Source organism: Pan troglodytes, chromosome 5, assembly GCF_028858775.2.
Source record: "Pan troglodytes isolate AG18354 chromosome 5, NHGRI_mPanTro3-v2.0_pri, whole genome shotgun sequence".
NCBI classification, from domain to species: domain Eukaryota; kingdom Metazoa; phylum Chordata; class Mammalia; order Primates; family Hominidae; genus Pan; species Pan troglodytes.
This window is the reverse complement of record NC_072403.2, coordinates 137,890,619-137,910,084: the sequence shown is the minus strand read 5'-3', so window position 1 is coordinate 137,910,084 and position 19,466 is coordinate 137,890,619. Positions and strand designations below refer to the sequence as shown.

Sequence of the window (19,466 nt, the reverse complement as noted above, 5' to 3'; positions counted from 1 at the left end):
TTGTCCCAAGCCAGATTTCTGAAACATCACCCTTAGCTCATCTCCCTCACCCCAATTATCCAATTAGTCACTGAGTCCTGCCATATCTACCTCCCCCCAAAATTCTCAATTCCAACAAGTCCCCTACAATCTCTATTCTAGCTTCCTTGGTTTATAGCCTCACCATCTTTGCCTGACTATTCCAGGAGCCCCCTCAGTGGTATCACAGCTAACTTTCCACAGCTCAAATTCACTAACACAGTGAAGCTAGGAGGACCTTCACAGAACACAGAGCTTCTGCCACTCTCCAAACATCCCTATGGGCTTGCCCTTTTACCAACAGGATAAACTTGAAACTGTTCAGTAGGTAAGGTCCCTCAACACTGGGCTTCCCTCTCTTTAGTCTTCCAGGTCATCTCCAGCTGTTCCTCCCCCACTGCTCAGTATTTCCAGCTACACTGAAGTCCAGGGTTCCCCACATATACCACAATGCCTCTCATGCTTCTGTATCTTGCTTAAATTTTTGGCTTTCCAACCAAATTCCCCATCTCTTTTGCCTCAAGCACCATCTCCTTAGGTAGGTGCTTTCCTATGTTCACACAACACCTCTCACAGATCACTACAGAACACAAGATGCTATGTTGGAATATGGTTTGAGTGGCCATTTCTCCTGATGTGCAAGTTTTCTAAGGATAAGAAGCCTTAGTCTGTTCAGCCCCAACACCTGACACGAATGGTCCCATAAACACATGTTGTGTGATGAAAACTATGGCCTTCCTCTCAAGGAACAGGTAATTAAGTAAGAGAAATAAAGTATACAAAAATAGGAAAAGTATATGAATGTAAAAAATGTTAAGCAAATGGCTTTTTTTCCTATTTCTCATAGTACCTTTTCTAAAAGTTCACCTGTCCTCAATTCTTACATTTAGTATCTGCTTATTTACTCAGCAAAAACAAAAACAAAAAAACTTGCATCCTTCTTTACAGAGCAAACAGCAGTTATCAGATACGAATTTCCTCAACCTCCTTGCCCCAACCACCATGCCCATCCTCTACTACAAACTGGCTCCTACTCGCTTCACTGTAAAGTCTCATCTCCTGCACCGCTCCCTATCAATATAATGATCAAGTCAAAATTCTCTCCTGGTGTCCCTTCATTGCCAAGAGTTAATTTAATAGAATTCCTGAAACTTCAGTGAAAATATCTAACGATGGTCATCAATTTATAAAATCACTATTCTTTAAAAATAAGATATTTCCACTTTCTAGAGGATGAAGTTGCAGAGCTCTATAGTCATTCAGCAGAAAACCAAATGGCTTCTATTTTAATTGTAGGTCAGGTTTAAGCTGTCCTTTTACTCACTGACAGTTCCTGATAATGAGATAATGATTTCTTCTACCTCCCTAGTATTAACCTTAAGTCATTTATAGTCTCAAAGTGACAGTAGTTTATACAAAACAGCAGCTTCATTGCAAACGCTTGAATACAAATGGCTTATGAAATTTATTCTATGATAAGTGAAAACCAGTGATGCTGTCACCATAGTGAAAGCCACCAAACTAGAAGTGTTCATCCAATTTTGTGGGGAAAAACTTTTTAGATTCATGGAACCGATTAAAGCTATGATATACATTCTTAAGTAAGGTGTGAGGAAGAAGGCAAAGAGATGGAAGAGAAAAACAATGGGTCGGTTTATTTTCTTTTAATCAACAGAGAGTGAAATGAAATGTAAATGACAGTGCTGAATATAATGGGGCTCAGTTCAGCTTCAGGGTAATTACCCATGTCCAGCTTTTGTTTAAAAATCCTGCTCTCCTTATCAAAGCTTCCCACTGTTCTACATCTGGTACTGGACAGTAGCTATAGAAACCACTTGTGCTAAAGTTATACAACTATAAACAGCACTAGGCCATTTCCAAACCAAGGACAAGCAGGTCAAAAGTCTGGCATCCAATACTATTAAGAGAAACCTCTAGCATTATTCTTAATGAGAACAAGGTACCATTGGAAATCTTCATCCTTGAATTAGGTATTTACATATAATCTATACTTTTTAAAATTTTCACTACATGATAGTAAGTTACCTAAAATCTATGAAAGTATTTTAATACGTATTAAAATCTTCATATCTAGAGTGCTCAAAATGAGTGACAATGATTAAACTTTGACATCTGGCACTCAACATGTAATTTCTTAATAATTATAAAAAAAACATTGGGGATATTAGTCCTTATCATGACAACACAGAAGTATTAACACTTTCTATATGCTATCTACTAGAATCTGTACTTTATAAAAGTCAAAACTTTATCTCAAATGATAAAAGAATACAAAGTCAACACACTAAACATTTAATGACTTGTTAGTTACTGTATCTAATATTTCATTAAAACTAAAAATCTTGTTTAACACTTTCTTGAGTAGCAATAAATGAGTAGCAGACCAAAACATGTGCAGGCATGCACATATATATGCTCTCACTTTAATGTAGAGACTATTCCTCTCCTAGGTGAGTTTTTTAAATTTCCATAATCCATTAAAATGAAAATAAAAATGAGTATGCATTTATACAAAGATCAAAACCAGGCAAACCTATATTGCTTAGGGATGAATTCAATAGTGGTAATATTACAAAAGAAAAGCAAGATAATGATTACCGTAACAGTCAGAATAGTGGTTACGTTGCAGGGGGAGGTATTTATGATCAACAATGGCCACAAAAGGGGGGATCTTCTGGAGTGCTGCATTACTCTATAACCTTGACCTTGGTGGCAGGTACATGGATGTTCACTTTATAATTACTAAAGTGTACATTTATGTCTTATGTAAAAAATACGCATTAAAAATCTCAGAGTTAGATTCTTAGAAGATCATAAAGTGGAAAGAGGACATAAGTTTACATGTGAATTTGAATAACACCAGAAAGATAACTCTAAGTTAAATAAACATATGACAAATAAGAAAAATACAAAAGTATACAATGAGGAAAATCTGTCACTCATGCAAGAATTATAAAAGAAGCTCTAAAGGATTATGTTGATTCCACATAGAAACTTCCCATTTCTCTAAATTATTCATACCTTGGAATCCCTGAGTTATATTTATATTTTCAACTGACCTATGCCTAAGATTCTTATAACACTAGTACTTTAAAAACTGTTTTACTGGCATAGCTTAAAAACATGCTAGAACCATAAAGACATGTGTTCTCTCAGGCTTCAGAGAACTGCTTATTTCTGCAAATAAAATAGTTCTTTCTAAACAGAACCATAAGATGCAGGATCCAGATATCTTAAATGCCTGCTTTCCTGGAGCTAGTGGGGAAGAGTTTTGCTTTTTCATGGTTTATCAAAAACAATAGTTTAAAACTATTATGATAGCATTAACTTAAAAAATCCCGTTTGACAAAATCATTTTATTTGCCTAAGTATAAAAGAAAAATGATCCTCCACGATGTAAACTCAAGAAAAAGTACCACAAACAGCAAAAGAAAATTCATTTGGAACTAAGTAGACCAAATGAACCTGAAAACTGAATTCAGGCAGCATGATATGCAGCATCACCAGGCTACTGTCTGCTTCTCCGACTCTTTTTTAAGTACCTCAAGTCAAGTCATAATTTATAAATAATGCAAATTGGTTTCTTTCTGACTTGCTATGCAAAATAATTTTTAAAAAGACTCTCTCTCTCAGATACACACATGAACTTTGATGGTGATAAATACTGGATTGTATGAAGACCTAGAATGAGTTTATGTCCAATACGTCTTTAGTGTCACCATGCCTTGTTTTTCTCACCAATAAATGAGGTTATTACCTATATCTATCTTACCCTTTGTTTTAAATGCTTCATATCTAATCTCTAATCTTTTATACCTCTAATCAAAAGGGAACCCACAGTTTTGGGAAGAGACAGGCAAAAATCACAATATATTTCAGAAAGAAAAGTCAATCAGAAGAGACTCACTTTAATTCAAATAGCTGTGAAAGAAAAACACAACCAACAACATTAATCCTGAGAAAGGACAATGTCTAAGGGAAATAGGCATCAGCATTATGCCAGCAAAACACCAGAGTTTATGATCAGCAACACTACTATCATTCTAATATGTAAACTATCATAAAGACTAATTTCTTCCACTTCAAGCCATCTATAAGTCATTTTCTGAAGTGACCTCAGTGTCTATTATCTCCTTTGTTTAAAAAAATACTGTTATAAAGTTAATGGTTCTTTTGTACTTCATAGCTTCAAAATCTTTCAGTCCTTTAGTTAAAACCCTCAGTTTTGGCCACACTCCATTATGATTAATGCATTCATCAGCTTCATGTTACTGGACTCTTTCATTCAATCCAAAATAAAAAATTACATAAACTGTCATCAACTGCCACTGTGACCTTCCAGTATTCCTCTTTTAAATAATCTAAACTATATGATGTAGCTATAAAAAAAAAGACAACTGATTTATTCATTAAACTTTAGTCTAAATTAATAGCCATATAATATCTTGAATTAAACATACCCATACTTCAAAACTTCTCAAACCACTAGGAATATAAGGTAGCATGTCAGGTAAATAAACCACAAAATAAATAGGGCACATGATGGCCCACTTAATGTAATAGTAATTTAAAATAATTTTTTATTTTTAATCATGTATCTATTATAGAGTAGACTATAAAAGTTGCATGAATTTTTTGAAAAGATTTCAAGGAAATCTTGAAAAGGCTACCCTGGGTGCTCTTTTCATCTGTTCAAGTAGATTCTATGGAGAAGGTTGAGAGAGAATTGCTTCAGGTGACCGTCATTGAAAACGTAACTATTATACCTCAGTCTGTTGTGGACAACTCTGGAGATCAGCCTTTTATCCTATACATTTCATATAAGAAAAATGTTTTATAGAAGTAACCACTGTGACTACAACCACATATAGCAGCATCAACTACATGTTGTGTTAAGTGGGACAGCAAGATCTAGTAAAACAAACCGCCGGGCGCGGTGGCTCATGCCTGTAATCCCAGCACTTTGGGAGGCCGAGGCTGGCGGATCACGAGGTCAGGAAATCGAGACCATCCTGGCTAACATGGTGAAACCCCGTCTCTACTAAAAATACAAAAACGAAATTAGCCGGACGGGGTGGCAGGCGCCTGTAGTCCCAGCTACTTGGGAGGCTGAGGCAGGAGAATGGTGTGAACCCGGGAGGCGGAGCTTGCAGTGCGCTGAGATCCCGCCACTGCACTCCATCCCGGGCAACAGAGCGAGACTCCGTCTCAAAAAAAAAAAAAACCCAAAAAACCACATTCTACCATGGCCCCAAAAGTAACACTAGCTATACAGCAGGACAAGGAAAGACTATCTTTAAAAAAAACTAGTAATATGTCACTCAAGAATATTTACCTCTTAGAGCCTGGCGCGATGGCTCACGCCTGTAATCCCAGCACTTTGGGAGGCTGAGGCGGGCGGATCACGAGGTTAGGAGATCGAGACCATCCTGGCCAACATGGTGAAACCCCGTCTCTACTAAAAATACAAAAATTAGCTGGGCATGGTGGCGCGCACCTGTAGTCCCAGCTACTCGGGAGGCTGAGGCAAGGAGAATCACTTGAACCCAGAAGGCGGAGGTTGCAGTGAGCCAAGATCACGCCACTGCACTCCAGCCTGGCAACAGAGTAAGACTCTATCTCAAAAAATAAATAAAAACAAAACATAAAAAGAATATTTACCTTTTAATCTTGGCACATTCTAAAGGTAGAAATATGCTTCGGTAGAGAGGCAGCAAGATGTAGAAAAAAACGACACAGAATTTCAAGTACAAAGAGGAGTTTTGGTCTCAACTCTTCTACTTACTATTTAAGCAAAATAGGATAGTCCCAGGCTACTCTTCCTCATTTCTAAAATGGGGAAATTAATAAAGTCAAATGGATAGGGAAGTTTTATAAACAATAATGCATTATAAAAGTGTTACTCATCATTCACTTGGCTTTCAGAATATATCAACAAGGAATAATGAAAAACCCTGGCCCTTCTTATCAGGCAACTTCAAAATTTTAATACAGTTGTCAAGAATTTTCTTCTTTACTACATATGTGCCATAAGCAAGTCTGAAAACTATGACCAATAATCCAAAACTTCAACATTTTATAAAATATCAATATTGCTTAGACAATTTTTGTTGTAACTTACATTTACACTTTTAAAAGAGGGATAGGGAGAATACTTTATAACAGCATACCAAGTGGGCCAAAAGTTATACTGAAGTTAAACCTAACAAGTGACAAATCAAAAATGAAGAGACACAGTATACAAAAGTGTAAAAATCTAAAACTAACAGTCTTCCATTGCCAAAATCAACAATGCTGAACAAGCCCAAGAATAATTTGTTAGAGGTGTGTGAGGACTGTTCGACAATTTTATGTCACCACTTGCATTATAAAGGATTGAGATCTTGCTGCAATTATATACATTCCTCTCCACACAAACAAAAAGGTAGAAATGAAGTAATTAATTAAAAACCAAACATGATTAACATGACAAAGTATTTTCGGTTACAGTAAACATCATACTAGTAAAAATTCACTAGTTAAATTTGATCTTATATAGGGAAGACCATTTCAAAAAATTACTTGAGGCTTTTCCTTGTTGTTGTTTTTTTAAATCAATTGGAAAAGAACAAAGTAAAATGATAAAAAGTAAACCTGACAAAAATGAGCACTGCCTTTACAGGTTTAAAAATACCAAAGGTGAGTACCCTCATTTATCATTTTAATATAGGACAAAAATTCTCAAAAGCCCAGTTTTCCTTGAGTCTCAAATAAATTTGCTCAGGGAAATATTATAAATCTGGGAAAAAATACCAGACTTTCTTAAACAAATAAAACTCAGTGGAAAGCAAGTATAAAAATTAGTCCACAATGGATCTTAATTTTTAAATTTTTCCATTAAAATAGAATGGCTGATTTATTATATGGCTCCATGAATTATTAAAGAGTCTCCACAGCTCTGTCCTCCTAATTCTTTGGAATACTATTTATGTAGGCCACATAATAAAGAATGCTAATGCCATTTACTTTACTTTCTAATATCACGACTTAAAACTGCAAAATCTACAGGTAATGTTTGTTTTTTACATGTATTACTCGTGTGCCTGGCACATAAATGTTAGTTACTATTATATTACTAACTCAAATGATTCTATTAAATGCTATGATTTCTAAGAGCTGTAATGTTACCATCTGAATTATCAAAATGCCTTACTTCCTTTAAAATACCAAAAGACAAACATATACATGAGAAGTAAGTGACTAGGAGAGGAGACAAAAAAGCATCCTCTAACATACAACAGACTCCTCTTATTCAATGTGATGGGCATTGGTGATGGTTAGTGTAATGGAATGAATTCTGTTCTACCCTAAAATTCATATGTTAAGGCCCTAACCCTCAATATGACTGTATTTGAAGACAGGGCCTTTAAGGAGGTAATTATGCATAAATGAAATCTTAAAGGCAGGGCCTTAATCCAATAGGACTGTCATTCTTTTAAGAAGAGGAAGACAGTCGGGTAAGGCTGGAGGATGGCTTGAGCCCAGGAGTTTGAGGTTACAGTGAGGTGTAATAGTGCCACTGTATTCTAGCCTGGGTGATAGAGTGAGACACTGTCTAAATCCAAAACAAAAAGAAGAGAAAGAGACACCAGAAGTGCAGATGCACAAAGGAAAGGCCTTGTGAAGACAGCAAGACAGTGGACACCTGCAAGAAGCCAAGTCTGCTGACACCTTACTCTTGAATTTCCAGCCTCCAGAACTGTAAGAAAATAAATTTCTGTTAAGTCGCCCAGTCTGTGGTATTTGGTTACGCCAGCCCAAGCACACCAATACAATTAGTTAACTGGATAAGGTAAATAAAAGCAGGAAGAAATTAAAATGCTTTGTAAACATATTAAACTTATTTTAACTTAAAAAACAATATTCATTTGTATATATTCATACAGAATCAAGACCTATAAAGAATTCTAGTTTTGGCTTCTATAAAATGATGCAAGAGCTTACAAAGCAATCTGGGTGCAAAAACCTAGATTGCAATTACTTTTTTCAAAGCCATTTCCAATTCAAGTCTTTTTTTTAAGCAACCCACTTTGTTCTTTCTAAAGCATTAACTTAGTTTTTATTGAAATTACAACTGTATTCGTACACAAATATTTCACTGGTCTAACTAGTATTTAAGTAGATTACATAATTACTGTAACAAATATAACTGGCATAAACAGCTCTGAGAACACCACAACAGACTCTTGTTAAACAGATAATTCAGCTGATAGAAGCACAAGTACTGTATATAAATATAGTAGAGATCAAGCGACTCACCAGCTGAAAGTATTCAACATACAACATATTATTGCATCAGGCAGTGTGGTTTTTATTTTTTTTGTTGTTGTTTGTTTTGAGACAGAGTCTCACTCTGTCACCAGGCTGGAGTGCAGTGATGCAATCTCGGCTCACTGCAACCTCCACCTCCCTGGTTCAAGTGATTCTCCTGCCTCAGCCCCCCCAAGTCACTGGGACTACAGGTGTGTGCCACCATGCCCAGGTAATTTTTGTATTTTTAGTAGAGATGGGGTTTCACTACGTTGGCCAGGCACGTCTCGAACTCCTGGCCTCGTGATCTGCCCACCTCGGCCTCCCAAAGTGCTGGGATTACAGGCGTGAGCCACCGCGCCTGGCCCAGGCAGTGTGTTTTAGAGAAGGAATGGCCAGTATTGGTTAATCAACGGGGTTTGAAATGGACGTTAAGAGGGCTTCTACTGTACACCCAAATAAATGTTAGTCATTTAAAATTTTCATTCTAGAAGGCTGTAATGATGCCAAACAATTTGGAAACTATTTATAGAATTTCTGAATCTGCAATGTTTTAAATGTTTAATGGTTTAATGGCAAATCATCATCCTTGAAATAGAATTTGATTTCCAAAAACAACTTTAAATAATTAGTCTGGTATAAAATAAGAGCAGCAAAGTCCAGTAAAATCATTTTAAGAAAAGCAAGGTGTTACTATAAAACAAAATAACTGATTAATAAAAGAATACTTCTTTAAAGGCAAATCTTAAAGGTAAGTTTCAAGAACATGCTGAAAAATTATGACAGAAATCGAATGAGTACAAAGATTCCACTCCATTTGAATATAAACTTCTAGTATTTTTGTTTTAAAAATGACTGCCATACATTTTCATTTTAATTACACCATATACCTATACATCCATATGTTTATATGTATGTACACATATACCTATATATACATATAGTAGATACCAATCAACTACTTATATAGATGTATAGGTTAGCTTTCTGAAATGCCCTGATATTGGAGCCTGATTACAGAAGATAGTTTATGTCACACTGAAAATTCTGAACATTTTTCAGTAATAAAAAAAGATTTTGCATAAGGTAGTGACATAATGAATGCAGTGTTTTTAGGAAGATTCATTCAACATATAAACTAGCGGTATGAAGGAGATCATTTAGGAGACTGTGAACATAAACCAGGTGTATGGTAATAAGGGTCTAAATTAGAGACAGCAAATGAAAATAAAAAGGACGAAAACAATGATGTAAAATAATACATGCAAAAGGCACTGTACAAATATTAGTTTTCATTACTATGAAATAATCTGTAAGATGGGAACTATATAAAAACAAATCAAATGCAGGCTAGAGATGGGTATGAAAAATCTTCAGTCTGGACGCGGTGGCTCACGCCTGTAATCCCAACACTTTGGGAGGCCAAGACAGGCAGATCAAGAGGTCAGGAGTTCAAGACCAGCCTGGCCAACATGGTAAAACCCCGTCTCTATTAAAAATACAAAAAAAAAAAATCAGCCAGGCATAGTGGCAGGCACCTGTAATCCCAGCTACTCAGGAGGCTGAGGCAGGAGAATCACTTGAAACCAGAAGGTGGAGGTTGCAGTGAGCCGAGATTGCCTGGGTGAAAGAGGGAAACTCTGTCTCAAAAAAAAAAAAAAATCACTAAGGAAAAATCTTCAGACATTACTACCTTTCTTCTGCTTACCTTAAAGGTCCAAAGCAAGAATGGGGGTCATCCAAGTTTCCAGTGAATTTAAGAGAGCTTTGGTTGTCAATCGACAGAAGTACAGCCCAAAGAGCTTTTGTAGATTTAATTAAGCTCCATTATGAGGCACTATTCATGTCAACTCTCGTCTGGGCATGAAATAACAAACGTTTCATTCTTTCTTAAGCTTAAATGAATTTTGTATGTAAGAGAGTATGAATTTTGTAAGAATGTAATGAATGTAAGAGAGTAAGAATTTTGTATGTAAGAGAGAGACAAAGAGAGAATGTGTTGGACCCTAACAAACTGGGGACATTTACTTTCTCTCTTTATTTATAAAGCAACATATTCTCTTCATTACAGTCTGCAATCAAGTAGGTTCTGCTTTTGGAGAAAAATGGTAACTAGGACATTGCTAATTAGATAACAGTTGTTTAATAATGCTGTTTTATAACTGAGTTAGCAACAAGGATATCAAATAAAGCCTGAGAAGTGAGGGTCAACATCTATTTGAACTCTACTCAATGTCTATGTCTATATCCAACTCCTACCCTTCAATCCCAACTGGATGCCACAAATCTCTTCAACTTCTGCCTCTTCCTAAATTGATCTGTAATTTTTAAAATATCAAGGAATAACATTTCCAAACTCTATCACAGGAAAACTATTTAGAAACAACTACTTTTGATTCTTTCAGAATTTATCCCAAAAATACTGAAGCAATTTACCTCAAATTTCTTCACCTTTTCCATTGTGATCAAGCGCCTTGATGTGTGACTGGAAAGCTTCTGCTCGCAGTTGCTAACGAGTTCCAGGCAAGGGTGCCAAGGCACCATCTCTTCAGTGTATCTGAAGAAAGAACAGCTGACTGTTAGGAACACTCACATGTGTGGGCCACAAAGAATCATGGGGATCGTCCAGTGTAGTGTGGGATGTTCTTCCACTACATGCTCTTTTTCCCCACATATGCTAACTGTCCACATGACCCATAAACTATCTATAAGCAAAGTAGCTTAATTTTATCATATCCCAAAAATGCAGTTAAATTTTTTACCTGTAGAATAAGAGAGAGAGAAATATTGTAAGTATGTTTTGTTGAAGAATGCCAAACATTTAAACCACAAAAGTACAAGATGATTCCACCCTACAGAATTCCACAAGAGTAGACAAAAATACACTCAACAATATCCCTTGACATTCATGAAGGACTGATTCATCTGTAGATTTTTATAAATTCCCGAAGTGTATAATCCACTACAGCATATACTTTCCCCTCTAAAATGAAGTGCCCGTAAAATTTTAATAACGTCTTGTTAAAATTTAAACATCTAATTTAAAAACGTCTCTATTACGTCTGTAAATACAGAACTAAAGTTATTTGTAAAATTATTCAAATAAACTACAACTAAAATAAACACTACAGATTACATCAGTCTTCTGGTCATATGAACCAGGAAACAAAATGAAAATATGCCAATGAGTGGTGGAGAGTGCTGCTGTACAGCACATGTCCTACATGGATGAAGATGATGACAATGTCTAGAAAGCAGGAGTCAATAGCAGGAGTTCAGAATCTGGCATCTGACAGGTTGTTAGCATCAATCTTGGCCAAAGAAATAGGTAACAGAGGTGGGAGAAACAGCTATGGAACAGAATGTGAAAGAACAGCAAGGGAGGTGACTCACTAGGCATGGGTACTTTTAAGAACACTGTGTTGGCCAGTATTTATTTTTCCTTTGCAATTTTTTACACCTTTTTGGATGGTGTCTGCAGACATTTATTATACAGGTAATCTTAAAGGTCTGCTCCAAAATAGCAAAGGTGCTGATTAGTTTTTCATGTAAAGGACCACAATCTCAGCTACCTGTTTTAATGCATCAACACTGTTTTCACCACCACTCTTTCATGAACTTTTCTAGGTCCCACTGACCTTCAACGAGCTCTCCCTATTACCTCAACCATATGCTCAAACCCATCATCACCCACTTCCCAAGCATCATTCACAATGCACTTCACTTTATTATCAGTGGAAAGAATTATCTTGAAGTCATTCTCTGACTTCTTCCTAGAGCTTTCCAATAAGTAATGAGCACTTCAGATTTCACCTCATCTAGTAATTCTTTAATGTTCACTACATAGCCAGAAATGTTGTCCTTCTTATAACAATGACATCAAATTTTGAATCTTCATGCAATGCATTTATGACATGAAAGAATTCATTCTTTTTTTACTTTTTCAGAGACAGGATCTTGCTCTGTTGCCGAGGCTGGAGTACAGTAGAAAGAATATATTGTACACCATGGTTGAGACTAAAATAAAAAGTGCTAACAGAGAGAAGATATAGCCTTAACCTTAAGCTTGCAAACCGTAGGATCTATAGATGCTGGAAACAGTTTGTGTCAAACTAAGTAATATACTAATTTTTAAAGGAAAAAAAATCTTTTACTTCCTGGTGGACTGACTTAAAGTATTTTTTTATTAAGGTGTCACTTAAATATGCACAAGCATAAATTAGATATAAACTCTTCATGTTTAGATCCCTAATATAACTATAAAACCCAAAAAGCAAATTTATCAATCAAATCCAAAGTACCAACACAATTTTAATTAACATCTATGACATGAATGACGCTAAACTGCTAAACTAAGTTGCTGCATTTGGTTTTAACAGCAGAAAAACATATTTGCATGTTTCATATTATCTTTTTTGACTCGATCTTAATTCATTTTTAACAATTAATCTATTATATTAATGAGCCAATCAATTTAACAATACACTCCCAAAGCACCATACTAAAAAGATTAAAAAATAGCAGTTAAAAAATTCTTCAGCTGGGCGTGGTGGCTCACGCCTGTAATCCTAGTGCTTTGGGAGGCCAAGGCAGGTGGATCACCTGAGGTCAGGAGTTCGAGACCAGCCTGGCCAACATGGTGAAACCCCGTCTCTGCTAAAAATACAAAATTAGCCAGGCATGGTGGCACATGCCTGTAATCCCAGCTACTTGGGAGGCTGAGGCAGGAGAATCGCTTGAACCTGGGAGGTGGAGGTTGTAGTGAGCCGAGATCACGCCACTGCACTCTAGCCTGGGCAACAAGAGCGAAACTGTCTCAAAAAAAAATAAAATAAAGTAAAATAAAATTATTCACTGTATATTTACCAATATATTTCATTCCAATGGAATGTTCGCAAGTGGTTAAGTAGAAGGCATAAATCTATATTTTGCCTGGACCATTATGACAGTACTAAATCCTATCTTAATTCCCTGTTTTTATTAATATCCCCCTACAATCCAAGTTGTCTATTTAAAAACTAAATCATCCTTAATAGGCAAATCCACAGAGATTGACAAGTGGTTGACAGAGGTAGAGGGGTGGTAACTGCTAATGTCTGTGGGGTACTTCTCGGGGGTGAGGAAAATGTTCTGGAATTACCTAGTGGTGATGGTCACACAACTTTGTGGATAAACTAAAAACCATGAAGTTGTATACGTTAAGGGGGTGAATTTCATGGTATACAAATTCTATGTCAATTAAAAAAAAATAATTGTGTACATAGGCCCCTAGATTTTCCACGAATCAATTTTGACTGTCACTCATTTTCCTGTGAATCTTCATGCTTCAACTACTTCCCAAATGTCACTAGAATTTCAGCTCCCATTTGAGAAACAGATTTTGCATTGATTGAACATTTACTAAAAACAGCTTAAAAATCACTTTTTCCTCTTTCCTAAGTAAGAGATGAAAAACATGTTCTCTTCACTCATTATAGGCATCGCAAAGTTCATCTTACTACAATCAAAATTTATTTCCAAGTCCTACTTTGGGGCACATTATTAGCTTCTTTCTCACCTTTTTAAAAATTTTTAATTAATGAATTATAATTGTATATATTTGGGGGGTACAATGTGCTATTTTAATATAAGTATGTCATCATGTTATCACTAACACTAGCAGCTGGATTTCTATAAAGGTCATCGTTTATAAAGAAACACTGTTTCTAATCACTTCAAGAGTTATCTGTGTACAATGAAATTAGATAAAGCTAAATGGATATATGGAGCCTGGGCAAACAGCTACACTCACTCAGTAGCACACTGACTCCTATGACATCAAACACCTGGATTGTATGTGTACACACTGGATTGATGCCCTGTACACATGATTGCAACACATAATCTGGGTCATTTGTAAGTAGTCAAAATTGTAAATAATAAACTCACAAATACCAACAGTCTACAGTAATTTTATGTGTTAAGTCTCTATAAGCAGTAAAAACAAGCTATTATGAGAGCACAGAGGACGGACTGATTAATTCTGCTGAGAAGTATCTGAGAAAGTGTCACAGAAGTGGTGACAATTAAGCCAGGCCTAGAAAAATGACTAGATTTTTACCAGTTGAGGAAAGAAGAAAGGGCATCTCAAACAATGGGGACAGAATAAACAAAAGTGAAAATACATAAAATGCACAGAGTATCTTGATGCTGGCAAAAAGTCTGATATACCGGAGTGGGGAGAGTGTAGACTAGAAGGAAAAAGAACAGCAGAAGTTTCTGAGTAGCAGTTTCTTTACTGCAATTTAAATTGTCAAACAGGGAGAAAATCCTTTTCAATCATTAGCTCTCACAATTTTCCATATACAACTAAGCTTTTAGGCAGTATTTTGCTTTTATGTCTTATACTTTTCAATCAATCCTGGGTTAAAATAATACCTGAACTTGGTTATAATGTGTAACTTGAATCATATAACAGGGTTTGGCTGAGAGTAAATTAATTCAGTAATAGAACTAATAGCCTACATTCACCACACCAAAAATACAAAAGACTTAAAATTAAACTACACTAAGGTACAATTGTAAATTGAATTCCTTTTTATTCCTGGTCCAATATAAAGCTACATTTTCAATATAACATAGTTAAACTATTCTAAACTGTTTAATTCAAAAGAATATTATTTCAAACTTTTACAGATGACTTTAGACTCAAATTCATCTTGATACTGTGTTATTTTCAAAACAGTAAAGAATTTTCAAAAGAGTAAAGACCTTGAATATGAAGTTCATGTTTCTAGCATAAACTCAAGACAAATTTAGTTCACTATTAATAATTAATAAGATCGCTTTAGGCTTAAAGAGAGAAGACACAATTGAGGTCTAATAATGAACATCAGGGGATCTGAAAATAACCCTCTCCAGGGGCCAAAAACTCAGGGAAACAAATGCCACCATTGTCTTCCCACATGTGTTAGACACATAACTAGAAGAAATCTATCCATTGATAAAACATCTAAGACAAAAAAAAAAAAAAATCCCTAAAACATGTCTCCCTTTTCCCTTTCTAAAACATCACTTTGGTTATACGTATTTGGAAATCTTCCCTCATCTAAAATTACTAAAATAGAGAAGTCATTGAAGAAATATCCAGTGGCCACTTTTTAAAGTCTTTAGAAATACATTCAGTTTAAAGAACCTCCAATATTACTTTTTATAAAGGAATAAAAGAACTCCAAAATAAATTCTCAACCACATATGATTTTGATTATAATTAAATAGTAAACTGCAAAACAGTGAACAGTCAGATATGCTAAAAAGGAAGGACTTACATAAAAAACTACTGAGGATATTTCAAAAGGACAGAAGAGCCAGCTCAAACAAACTCCCACTGGTCAAATCTGGGACAATTTGAGCAACAAAATACTGCTACTAATAAATTACAACCCAATGAATAATATAGGAATCCATGACTCCATACCACTATAAATAAATCAATGAAGTAAATGGGGCAGAAAGAAAAGCTCTTTCTTACAGAATACCAACTTAAAAATGCAAAAGAAATGATGGAAAAAAGAATCACTTGGCAACCACCTCAGAAGTGGCTGTCAACAATGGAGTCATCAATCTGAGTAGTGGTTTGATGAAAAACAAGATATTAGTGTAATCTTATTTCCCCATAAAATACAAATCAAAGAAGAAAATGATGATTCAGAGAGGAGAAATCTGACAGAGAAGAGCCCGACCACACAATCAAAGTTAACATTACCAGGAGGAGTGGCTTTGTGTGCCCTATGATGTGCTGCAAAGATCATGTTTGTGGTATTCCTACCAAGAAAGCATGACCTCATTCTGGTCATAGAAGAAACATCAGATGGCCCCGGTTGAGAGTCAACACTCAGAATATAAGCCATGTCCTCTACAAAACTTCCAAGGACACAAGAGATATGGAAAGAAAGAAAATATTCCAGACCACAGAAGACCAAAAAAGGATAGGATAGATGATTACAGCACAGTTTCCTACATGGATTGCAATTGGTAAAATTTGAATGGTGTCTCTGATCTGCATGGAATAGTGTTATAAATGCTAACTTCCAGACTTGCAGGGTGGATCATGGTTAGATAGGAATGTTCTTGTTTCTGAAAAATACAATGACATATATAGAGGTAAGAGGGCACCATACCAACAACTTCTCAAATGGTTTCAAAAAGATTAGTGATAGGCTGGGCGCAGTGGCTCACACCTGTAATCCCAGCACCGAGGCAGGTGGATCAAGAGGTCAGGAGATCAAGACCATCCTGGCTAACATGGTAAAACCCTGTCTCTACTAAAAAAATACAAAAAATTAGCTGGGCGCGGTGGCAGACACCTGTAGTCCCAGCTACTTGGGAGGCTGAGGCAGGAGAATGGCGTGAACCCGGAAGGCAGAGCTTGCAGTGAGCCAAGATCATGCCACTGCACTCCAGCCTGGGTGACAGAGTGAGACTCCGTCTCAAAAAAAAGATTAGTGATAATAGATATGTGCAGGAGTGGGGAGAGGTAGATATATGCTAATATTGGAAAAATCTGGATAAGGGTAGAGATGGGAGTTTTCTGTATTGTATTTGAAACTTCTGTAAGTTTGAAATTACTTCACAGTATTTTTTTTTTTATTTTAGCCCTACAACTTGAATTAAACAAAAAGCAAGTAGCTTGTTGCTGGAATTCAGTTTGTCTAAGGCAGCAACCCTTTTTACAAAGACATGAACAAATATACTCTTATCTGAAAATATTAATAAAACCTCACCTATCATTTCATGTACTAAGTATACGGGATCTGGCAGGATGTCGAATTAAGTGAATACAGCACTGGGAATAAGGAAACAAATTAGCTAGCTGGCTTTTAACTTCAGATAGGTCATTTCACTCCTTGGAATTAAGTTTCCTCGTTTCTAAAAGAGGTTAAATGAGATGATCATTAGCAACAAAAAAAAACTCAGTGTTAAGGGATCTGGGTACAAATGTATTCTCTCTTATCAGCTGATAACGAAATGCATAACTAAAGTTAGGCCATGGTAATTTTAAATACAGCATTTGTAAAACAAACAACAAGAAATAGCTGAGGGTCCCAAAGCCTGAGGGACTACCAATCTTTGTAGAAAAAGACAGTTACCACTGTATAATTATGTATAGTAAATATAGGAATTGGCCAGACACGGTGGCTCACGCCTATAATCCCAACACTTTGGGAGGCTGAGGTGGGTGGATCATGAGGTCAGGAGTTCAAGACCAGCCTGACCAACACAGTGAAACCTCGTCTCTATTAAAAATACAAAACTTAGCGGGCCGTGGTGGTGTGCACCTGTAATCCGAGCTACTCGGAAGGCTGAGGTGGGAGTATCGCTTGAACCCAGGAGGTGGAGGTTTCAGTGAGCTGAGATGGTGCCACTGTACTCCAATCTGGGTGACAAAGTGAAACCCTGTCTCAAAAAATAAATAAAATAAAATAAAATACAAATACAAATATAGGAATTAAAATAATTGTATTAAAAATATATCTATGGCAGATTGAAGAAATAACCTACTGAGCTTGGCAATACCTTTCAAATTTAAACATTCCATCTTGTTCAAACGTCTTGTCTTTTACTGTTAATATATATAGCTTTATATTTAATAGTTACTGAATAACAAAACTCAAAGCAATAATGCTGAACATAATCAGGGCTTTAAATATATGCACAGCTCTTATTTTGGTCTTAGCTTTTGATTTATTGTACTTAAGATAATCATAATAGCCAATATATATTAAAGCTAGCATTAGAAGGTAGCAGAAGCGTGAATCCTTTAGCTAAGCTGTTGAAAATTACATCTATAGACTGGCAAAAGAGCTATAAAACAGCTGTGATCCATAGGTACTAAGCTAAGTGTAGGGTACAATAAGGGCTGGCAAAACTTTTTCTATAAAGGGCCAGAGAGTAAATATTTTAGATTTTGTGGGTCACATACTGTATGTTTCTGTCACATATTATTTTGTGTGGATATTTTTTAACAACACTTCAAAAATCTAAAAACTAGTCCTAGCTCAAGAACCTTATAAACACAGGCTGAGGACCATATCTGGCCCATAGGCCGTGGTTTGCCAACCCCTGATATAAAATAACAAGGTCAAAACAATTCAGTTGATGAAAAGAAGGAGGCTGAGTACAGTGGCTCACTCTTATAATCACAACACTTCGGGAGGCTGAGGCAGGTAGACTGCTTGAGCCTAGAAGTTTAAAACCAACCTGGGCAACATAGTGAGACTCCACCTCTACAAAAAATAAAAATAAAAAATAGCTGAGCATGGTGACGCATGCCTGTAGTCCCAGCTACTCAGGAGGTTGAGGTGGGAGGATCACTTGAGCCTGGGAGGTCAAGGCTGCAGTGAGTCATGATTGCACCACTGCACTCCAGCCTGGGTGACAGAGCAAGACCTTGTCTCAAAAAACTAAATAAATAAAAAGACTATTTTATACACATTTGAAGGCAAACAAAGGCTATTACAAATTAAATATAAAGATGCACCAAATGCAAGAAGAGATAAAGAGAAAATTATACTAGATACGCAAACATTGTAAGAAAAATGAAATTAAAAATAAAATTAAGATTACATACTCTGGCGTATACACCGGTAACCAATAGACTAGTCTTCCACCTAAAACGAGGGTCTCAGCTGCGAAGTTTAACAGGTCAAGAAACATATCACTCAGATGATAACTCAAGGAAACAGGAACATGGCTTTCTGGACTACACAAAGGAAAGAAAATTTCAAAATCAGTGAAAAATTTTAAGAGTGCTAAGTTAACGGGGAAGCCACATGCTTCTTCTCAAGGTAGTAACACATCATATTTAAATTTCACTTACCATTTTTCCCATTTTTCTATCCCCTTTGGTATCTCCTTCTGTGAACCTGTTCTTCTTGTAGATTCTCTGATACCATATGGAGCTAGACAGAAAACAAAGGTAACACAGATAGTCAAAAGTCACCAAATCATGGATCAAGGGCAAACAGCCATGCTGCCTTCAAATGTGACACCCTGAGAAGAACACAACATCACCAATGCACAAATCCAACTGAAAATGTACAACATAAAGACTTGGGGGAGGAGCAACTGTCTTCTTAAAATATGTCAATGTCATAAAA

General features: G+C 36.1%; 1 protein-coding gene across 12 annotated transcripts in view; it reads right to left on the bottom strand.

Annotated features, from left to right (window-relative positions):
* The window catches only part of TRMT11 (tRNA methyltransferase 11 homolog), a 92,230-nt gene that overhangs the window by 46,532 nt on the left and 26,232 nt on the right, over positions 1-19,466 (bottom strand). For 9 of the 12 annotated variants that reach the window (XR_010158187.1, XR_010158188.1, XM_063813435.1 and 6 more), the window contains 3 exons: positions 19,187-19,268; positions 18,938-19,069; positions 10,765-10,885 (listed from right to left, as the gene is read on the bottom strand). Coding sequence is in view for 7 of the 12 variants with exons in the window: in XM_063813435.1 (XP_063669505.1) it covers positions 10,765-10,885; positions 18,938-19,069; positions 19,187-19,268 (335 nt within the window). In the remaining 5 variants the exon portion in view is untranslated. Of the gene's footprint in view, positions 1-10,764; positions 10,886-17,090; positions 17,236-18,937; positions 19,070-19,186; positions 19,269-19,466 lie in introns of all 12 variants that reach the window. The other 3 variants (XR_010158191.1, XR_010158189.1, XR_010158190.1) reach the window with 1 other exon arrangement.